The sequence below is a fragment of the Rhinolophus sinicus genome, chromosome 17, assembly GCF_057876585.1.
Source record: "Rhinolophus sinicus isolate RSI-liver-muscle chromosome 17, RSI-T2T, whole genome shotgun sequence".
In the NCBI taxonomy this organism is placed as follows: domain Eukaryota; kingdom Metazoa; phylum Chordata; class Mammalia; order Chiroptera; family Rhinolophidae; genus Rhinolophus; species Rhinolophus sinicus.
The window spans coordinates 65,292,513-65,301,672 of record NC_142517.1 but is presented as its reverse complement, the minus strand read 5'-3'; the positions used below and the strand labels follow the sequence as shown (position 1 = coordinate 65,301,672).

General features: G+C 42.8%; 1 protein-coding gene across 2 annotated transcripts; it reads left to right on the top strand.

Annotated features, from left to right (window-relative positions):
- The first annotated feature begins 236 nt into the window (after positions 1 to 236).
- Positions 237 to 8,506, top strand: LOC148754809 (endogenous retrovirus group K member 25 Env polyprotein-like). 2 transcript variants are annotated; one of them, XM_088794023.1, is made up of 2 exons: positions 237 to 610; positions 6,272 to 8,506. In XM_088794023.1, exon 2 carries the CDS (start codon positions 6,273 to 6,275, stop codon positions 7,932 to 7,934), a length of 1,662 nt encoding a protein of 553 aa, XP_088650149.1. In that variant the 5' UTR covers positions 237 to 610; position 6,272; the 3' UTR covers positions 7,935 to 8,506. The 2 variants fall into 2 exon arrangements, with proteins under 2 accessions (XP_088650149.1, XP_088650148.1); XM_088794022.1 differs by having other exon boundaries at positions 237 to 775.
- The last annotated feature ends 654 nt before the right edge of the window (positions 8,507 to 9,160 follow it).

Here is a 9,160-nt window from a genome sequence, read left to right as displayed (position 1 = left end):
TCATGAAATCATGTCTTTTCATTTTTACTTTTAATACCTGGTCCAGGCCCTCCCCCTTCTGTAGCTCAGTTATACAATAACATTTGCCAGTCTAACCTTGCCCTTCCAACTTCTCATTGCAATAATCACCTTTAATCACCACTTCTCATAAACTCTGCCCCAGATCTAAAATATTCAGGAGTTCTCTGTTTGCCACTATGTCAAGTTTAAATCCTCTGCCAGATTAGGTGCAGTGTGGGGAGCCATGGTTAAAGCTAATTGCAAGCCTTAATGGCTCTGCTAATGCATAACCGGTTTGTGCTCCTGAGGCATTGTCTTTGCCTGCACCTGGAGGGTGCTTACGAACTGCTAAGGTATGAAGTGGGAACAACCAGTTTCAAGACATAGTGATGCTAATCAGGATAATTGATGGATTCTGTCATGGGACAATCGTTTTGGGGAGTTTCAGTGATTAAGTAAAGTTTCTGTGAAAAAGTTAAAAAATCAACTGTTAATGATGTAATGCATTTTTGTGATTGTGAGCTTGCACGTACTCAAAAGGTATAAATTCAGCAGAGAAAATAAACCTGGTGCTTCAGGACCACTGAAGACCGGCCGCATTAGCATATGTGTGAGTGCCTTTTTTCATTCCCACTCCCCTTGTCAGGAACTGTTCGACTCGTGGCGGCTGGCTCGTCACAAGTGGCGCCCGAACAGGGACCTGAATATAGGGGTAATAGTGAGGAACACCGCGTGGGAAGGGCCCGGCTCATTGGAGCTTATCAGTAGATGCGTGGTGAGTACGGCACTGTCCCCTCGGTCGAATGAGTGTGTGAGTGAGTGATAGCTCCACGACTTTGTGTTACGGAGCTTGATTGGGCCCCAATCTGCGGTTCCGGTTCTGTCATACGGCATAACGGCGACTGGGCTTTACAACCTACCTGTCCGGGGAATTATACCGGAGCGCCTCTAGCTAAGACAGATTTAGCCCCGCAAGGGACACGGCCAGACGGGCACCTGGGTGATTTCTGTGTGAAAAAAGGACCGAGTCAGGAAAAAGGGATGGGTCTCGCAACCAGCAAGGACCTGTATGTTAGAGGACTTAGGAAGTTGCTTGCCGCTCGCGGTAGTCGTGTAAGCCGAGAGCAGTTAGATAAATTCATAGACTTTATAAAAGAAGTCTGTCCGTGGTTTCCTGAGGAAGGAACAGTCAGCTTGGAAATCTGGCAGAAAGTGGGAGAACAATTAAAGGATTTTTACACTGTCCACGGGCCTCAGCAGGTTCCGATTGAAACATTTGGACTGTGGACTTTGATCCGGGACTGTATAAACCTTAAAAATGAGAAATGTAAATTAGAGAAAGTGAAACAAGCCGGCGATGAGGAGGGAGGAGGCGCAAAGTTTTTAGAAGGAGTTCTTAAGGTTAACAAAGAGCCGGTTGCTCAAGAGTTTCCAGACGACATATGGGAAGATTTGAGCCCTAAAGATCAGGAAAAATTAGAGGATGAGGCTGCCAAGTATGATAGGGAGAAATATCCCCCTGTTGTGGCTATGGCCCAAGAAGAGGGACCGACATCTGATGCTCTTCTTACACTGTCAGAACAGATTAAAAAGATTCAGGGACAATTAATAAAACTAAAGGTTTCAAAAAATGAGGGAAACGGTCCTCGAGGCTCACAAGTCTCTTGTAGAGATCCCTAAAATCCGGGGGGAAGGGATCCTCCATTTGATCCTTCAGCACCGCCCCCCGATGAGACTGAAATGAGGGACCCTCCATTACAGCCTCCTGTCTGGGATATGCCCACACAGCCTCCACCGGGTTATGTTAAACCGGGATCTGATTCCTTTGATGTAAAATCGCCGCTCCAAATGGCTTGTGAACAAGCCCACAAGCAAGGGGAATCTACAGAGCAGTTTGGTGTATATCCTATTATTGAAAGGTATGATCAGGCAGGGCGTAGGGTTAGGGATTGGACGCCTTTCCAGTGGAAGCAGATAAAAAAATTGAAAGAGGCTTGTGTGCAGTATGGACCTATTGCCCCTTTCACCCTGGCAATTTTGGATATTCTGGCTATTGAAGCCATCCCTCCAGAGGATTGGAAGCTTCTTGCTCATGCTTGCCTTTCGGGAGGCGATTATCTCTTATGGAGATCTGAGTTTTATAAAAACTACAAAAAGAAAGCTCATCAAAACAATTTAAGGCGAGTTCCCATCACTTTTGAGATGTTGGCCGGTGAAGGCATTTATACTGAAATAAAAAACCAAATGGGCTTTGCAGTGGGAGCTTATGCTCAGACTTCTTCCGCTGCAAAAAAAGCCTGGCGTAAGCTGCCAGACACTTCCCGTAAAGAGGAGCATGTATCTCAGATAAGACAGAGACCTGACAAGCCCTTCCAAGATTTTGTGTCCCGCCTTACCACTGCGGCTGGACGGATTTTTGGGGCGTCAATGGCTACCCAGTCCTTTATAACGCAGCTTGCCTATGAAAATGCCAATTCGGCATGTCAAGCCGTTATCAGGCCAATTAGAAAAAAAGGAGATTTATCTGAATACCTTCGCCTGTGTACTGATGTGGGGCCCTCTTTTACCCAGGGAATAGCGATAGCAGCTGCTCTTCAGGGAAAGCCTATGAGGGAAGTGCTAAATCAACAGGCAAGACTTCATACAGGAAATCGTACTGGAGCATGTTTTAGTTGCGGGAAAAGGGGACATCGAACAGCCCAATGCCCAGACAAGGGAGAAACTGAAAATACAGCTGCTCCTGCTAAAAAACCTCCAGATGTCTGCCCTAAATGCAAAAGAGGGAAACATTGGGCTAATGAGTGTAAATCTAGGACAGATAAAGATGGAAAACTGATTCAGGGAAACTGGGTGAGGGGCCAGCCCCAGGCCCCGAATCAGCAATGTTATGGGGCTCTACAGGTTCCCGAGCAAAAAGGGAACGAACCTCAGAAAAGAAATACATCACAGATTTATTCCGGGCCACCTCAGGCAGCGCAGGATTGGACTTGTGTTCCACCGCCGACATCGTATTAACTCCTAAAATGAAAATGCAAGCCCTACCCACAGGGGTTTTTGGGCCGCTGCCGCCAAAAACCGTTGGGCTTCTATTAGGGAAAAGTAGCACAACCATGAAGGGAATTCAAGTTTCCCCGGGAGTTATCGATGAGGATTTTACCGGAGAAATTAAGATTATGGTTCATTCACCCCTGACTATTTCCAATATTCCCTCTGGAACTCGGATTGCTCAATTAATAATTTTGCCTAGGATAAAAATAGAAAAAAATAAACAAAACCAAAAACGAGGAGATCGAGGCTTTGGTTCCTCGGATGTATATTGGGTTCAAGAGATAAAAAAAGATCGACCTGTTTTACAGCTTAAGATTGCTGGGAAAGATTTTCAAGGGCTTTTAGATACTGGAGCCGATGTGTCTTGCATATCTGCGCAACATTGGCCATCTAATTGGCCGATGCAAAGTACGAGTACAAGCCTACAAGGTATCGGTCAGTCTCACGCCCCACAGCAAAGTAGTAATTTGTTATCATGGCAGGATGATGATGGTCATCAAGGAACATTTCAGCCTTATATTATTCCCGGTTTGCCGGTAAATTTGTGGGGACGTGATATTATGAGCAATATGGGAGTTTATCTTTACAGCCCGAGTGTTCAAGTTACTCAGCAGATGTTTGATCAGGGGCTTCTTCCCGGGAAAGGCTTAGGGAGCGCAGGACAAGGACGTCAGGAACCTATATCGCCCAATCCCAATTTACAGAGGACAGGTTTGGGGTATTTTCCCCAGGGGTCATAGATTTACCTGTACTCCACCAAAAAACAACAGAGGCAATAACTTGGAAATCTGATACGCCTGTGTGGATAGATCAATGGCCCCTTACTAAAAAAAAAATCTTGGCCGCTCAAGCGCTAGTACAGGAGCAGCTTGAACAAGGCAACATAACTGAATCAACCTCTCCTTGGAATTCACCCATTTTTGTAATTAAAAAAAAATCAGGGAAATGGAGATTGTTGCAGGATTTAAAAAAAGTGAATGAAACTATGGAAGTTATGGGGGCTTTGCAACCAGGATTACCTCATCCCTCTGCCATACCAAAAGACACTTATAAAATAGTCTTGGATTTAAAGGATTGTTTTTATACTATTCCCCTTCATCCGCAAGATTGCAAGAGATTTGCTTTTAGTGTCCCTAGTCCAAATTTTCAAGAGCCAATGAGGAGATATCAGTGGCGGGTTCTTCCCCAGGGTATGGCAAACAGCCCTACCTTGTGTCAGAAGTTTGTTAGTGAAGCAATTGATAACACCAGACAACAATTTCCTTCTGTGTATATCATTCATTATATGGATGACATCTTGTTGGCTTGTAAGAAAAAAGAAATGTTATTAGCCTGCTTTATAAATATGAAAAAAAACCTTCTGGCTTCAGGTCTTATTATTGCACCTGAAAAAATACAAAAAAGTGAGCCTTACTCTTACTTGGGATTTCAGTTATTTGCTCAACATTTTTCCCCTCAAAAGATAAAACTCAAAAAAGATCATCTTAAGTCTCTTAATGATTTTCAAAAGCTGTTGGGAGATATTAATTGGCTGCGTCCTTCTTTGGGACTAACTACTGGAGATCTTAAACCATTGTTTAAAATTTTAAAAGGGGATTCTGATCCAACCTCTCCCAGGTCTCTTACTGAGCCTGCACGAAAAGCGCTCCTTAAAGTAGAGAAAGCTATTCAGGAACAACATGTTTCCTTCCTTGATTATGATAAATCTTTGGATGTGTATGTATTAAGTACTAAGCATACACCCACCGCAGTTTTGTGGCAACAAGGGCCACTTAGATGGATACATCTTCCTGTGACTGCTCAGAAAAATCTTACTCCTTATTATAAATTTGTGACTAGTTTAATTCAAGAAAGTCGCTTAAAAGCTAAAAAATATTATAAAAAAGAGCCAGATTCTATTGTTGTTCCCTTTACAAAAATCCAAATTCAAGGTTTGATGCAGTTTACTGATAGCTTTCCTGTTGCATTGGCTGGTTTTACAGGAACATTGGACAATCATTATCCCAAGCATAAACTGCTTCAATTTTTTCAGCATCATGCTCCTATTTTTCCTTCGGTTGTGTCACATGCTCCTCTTCCTGCTGTACTTAATATTTTTACTGATGGATCTAGTAATGGTGTAGCTGTCTATGCACTCAATGATAAGGTCATCAAAAGAGTGCAGACACCTCCAGCCTCAGCTCAAATAGTTGAGCTTCGAGCAGTTCATATGGTATTGCTTGACTTTGCTTCCCAGTCATTTAATTTATTTTCTGACAGCCATTATGTAGTTCGTGCTATCCAAAATTTAGAAACAGTACCCTTTATTAGTACCAGCAATCCTGTTATTCAGGATCTATTTCTTCAGATACAGCAGGCCATTCAGCTGCGCTGTGAAAAATTTTACATTGGCCATATTAGAGCTCATTCTAATCTTCCTGGCCCTTTGGCCTCAGGAAATCAAATTGCAGACTCTGCTACTCAGCTTGTTGCCTTAACTCGAGTAGAGAAAGCACAAAAGGCTCATAGCCTCCACCATCTAAATAGTCAGAGCCTAAGATTGCAGTATAAAATAACCAGAGAAGCAGCACGTCAAATAGTAAAACAGTGTCCAGATTGTTCACATCTTCTGCCTGTGCCTCATTATGGAGTTAACCCCCGAGGCTTACGTCCTAATGATCTATGGCAAATGGATGTAACTCATATACCTAAATTTGGAAAGTTAAAATATGTTCATGTCTCCATCGATACGTTCTCTGGATATGTTGCGGCTTCCGTCCAAGCAGGAGAAGCCACATCGCATGTAATTAGACATTGCCTTGCTGCATTTGCCATGATTGGAACTCCTAAAAAACTTAAAACAGACAATGGAACATGTTATACCAGCAAAAAATTTGCTCTATTTTGCCAGCAATTTTCGATTGATCATGTTACTGGCATTCCTTACAATCCCCAAGGACAAGGGATTGTGGAACGTACTCATGGAACATTAAAACTCACTTTACAAAAAATAAAAAAGGGGGAGCTATACCCCCTGACACCTCATAATTATTTGTCTCATTCTCTCTTTATTCAAAATTTTTTGACTTTGGATGCCCATGGTAAGAGTGCTGCAGAGCGCTTTTGGCATCCTTCTACAGCCCCTCAGGCTTTGGTTAAATGGAAAGACCCACTTATGGGCTCCTGGCATGGCCCAGACCCAGTCCTCGTATGGGGCCGAGGACATGTTTGTGTTTTTCCACAGGATGCAGAAGGCCCTCGGTGGCTGCCAGAAAGATTGGTGCGACATGTGGACCCTCAGCCCATTGATGATGTTGCTGATGCTTTGCCAAGTGACAGCGGAACCTGACCAGACGTATTGGGCCTATGTGCCCGATCCACCTATTCTTCATCCTGCTATCTGGGAAGGTCCGGAAATTCCAGTATATGTCAATGATACTCATGCCTTAGGATTGCCTTCTAATGGACATATGAGACAGCATTTGGAAAAAAATTTCACTTACAATGGCATAGGTCTGGGATTGCCTATTTGTATTGCAAAAAATAGCTCCATGACTGGGTGTTTGCGTAGTTCCCCTGTCACTATGCATATTGAGGATTCTTTAATTGGATGGACTGTTCGTCTTAACATGCTAGGCGACTGGTCCGGGGGACGCAAAGTAAAACTGCCCATCCCTCCATCACGTCCATCTTGTGCTAAACAGTTAAAATTAAATGTTGAGACTGTTCCATGGAGAGCTTGCCCTGGCAGTGATCCTGTTCGTTATGACATCCCTGGAACAGGCAGATATATCATTGACTGGTCGAGAAACAACCGGTCCGGACGGACCCGTGAATTGATTTCTGGACTATGGACTTCTGATACGCAGTATCAGCAAAATTCATTATGGAGACTTTTGGGAGCAATGGATAAAGTTGAAACCTGGCTCTCCCTGCCTATGAAGATTTTGGAAGATGGAACTGAAAGTTGGGATACTGTTACTAAATCTGTTAATATATCTGCTTGTGTTCCCTCCCCTTATGCTTTATTGATGGGAAATATTAGTGTACATTTTGTGGGAGGTCAATTCAATGTGTCTTGTAATAATTGTATTCTGACTAATTGTGTTTCCTGGGTACCCTCGGGAACCCAAGTTATGATTTTAAAGCAGCCCTCGTTTGTAATGCTTCCTGTTAACATTTCTGGACCCTGGTATGCTGAAAGAAGTTTACAGATTTTTAAAAAAATTGAGTATGCCTTGAGTAGACAAAAACGGTTTATTGGACTTCTAATTGCAGGAATTATGGCTTTGGTTACAATAATTGCCACTGCAGCTACAGCGGCTGTTGCTCTTTCCCAAACCATCCAAAATGCTCAGTATGTAAATACCCTTTCTAAGAATGTTTCTTTAGCCTTGGGAACCCAAGAGGCTATTGATGAGAAATTGGAGCAAAAGGTGAATGCCCTTTATGATACCGTTCAGTATATGGGGGATGTTATTCAGGGTATGAAGGTCAAATCTCATCTAGAGTGTCATCCAGAATATCATTGGATTTGTGTTACCTCCAAAGAATATAATAATAGTCAGTATGATTGGAATCGAGTTCGTCTGCATCTTCAGGGTATTTGGCATAACGCTAATTTATCTCTGGATATGTTTAGACTTCATGATGAGATTCAGAGTTTGAGAGAAGCTGAGCCTTTGAAATCCGATGCTGCTCAGGCTGCCTCTAATTTTGTTACTGTTTTGAAGAATGCTTTTCCTTCTTTGCCTACAATTACCCATTCGATTACATTATTTCTCACTTTGGGTATTTGTATTTGCTTGGCTCTGTGTCTGTTCCCACTCCTTGTTAAGTGTTTTGTTAATGGCATGTTAGACATGCGTACTGATATTCATCATCTAAAGCTCAAGACAAAGCCTTAGCAGTTCCTCCCCTGAGCATTCCGAGGGACGGGTCAGCCAAAGACGGGCAAGTACTTGGGCACCACTTCAGAAGGGCCACGTTTAGGCCCTTAAGTGAAAAATCTTCTGAAGTTGGCTTCCCGGGGCACCTAAGTCAGGCGCCGTCTCCTCGCCATTCCGGCTGGATGGAAATTGCTCTCAATAAATAAAAAAGGGGGAGATGTGGGGAGCCATGGTTAAAGCTAATTGCAAGCCTTAATGGCTCTGCTAATGCATAACCGGTTTGTGCTCCTGAGGCATTGTCTTTGCCTGCACCTGGAGGGTGCTTACGAACTGCTAAGGTATGAAGTGGGAACAACCAGTTTCAAGACATAGTGATGCTAATCAGGATAATTGATGGATTCTGTCATGGGACAATCGTTTTGGGGAGTTTCAGTGATTAAGTAAAGTTTCTGTGAAAAAGTTAAAAAATCAACTGTTAATGATGTAATGCATTTTTGTGATTGTGAGCTTGCACGTACTCAAAAGGTATAAATTCAGCAGAGAAAATAAACCTGGTGCTTCAGGACCACTGAAGACCGGCCGCATTAGCATATGTGTGAGTGCCTTTTTTCATTCCCACTCCCCTTGTCAGGAACTGTTCGACTCGTGGCGGCTGGCTCGTCACAGTGCAGACTCGAAAATAAGGAACATATTTCAACTTCTGACTAATTCCAACATGCTATTTTCTTCTGGTCAACCTGGTTTTATCCTGAGTCATGTACATCATGCTGATCTCAGAGTCTCTGAAGTCACAAAGCTTTGGATTTAAGTCCTGGCTCTTCTCTTTACCAGCTATGATCTCGACAAGTTATTTACTTCTTTGAATCTAAGATTGTTCATATATAAAATGAAGACAATAATACTTGCCTCACAATCAGATCATAACCAAATGGTGAGCTCTTTATATTCCTTTTCTAACACTATAGCTTCTAACACAGAACTGAACACAGCATGGGTGCTCGATGAACTCGGGCAGTGGTTAATATTGCTTAGCTCACCAACGAGAAATGACCTCAACAATAAACAGAAATAGGATCAAATATAGGAATAAGGGAAACATAATTAGAAGGCCGAAGCTGCTCTTTATGGAGATTGAAAAAAATAATAGAAGACTTGTGAAGTGAAAGGCTCTGTAGTAATCCTGGTGTGAAGACCCCAAGTAACAAACACTTATATTAAAGTAGCACCAGATGAATCAAAGAAGT

Coding starts and splice junctions, on each gene's coding strand:
- LOC148754809 (XM_088794023.1), top strand. CDS start 6,273: ATGCAGAAGGCCCTCGGTGGCTGCCAGAAAGATTGGTGCGACATGTGG.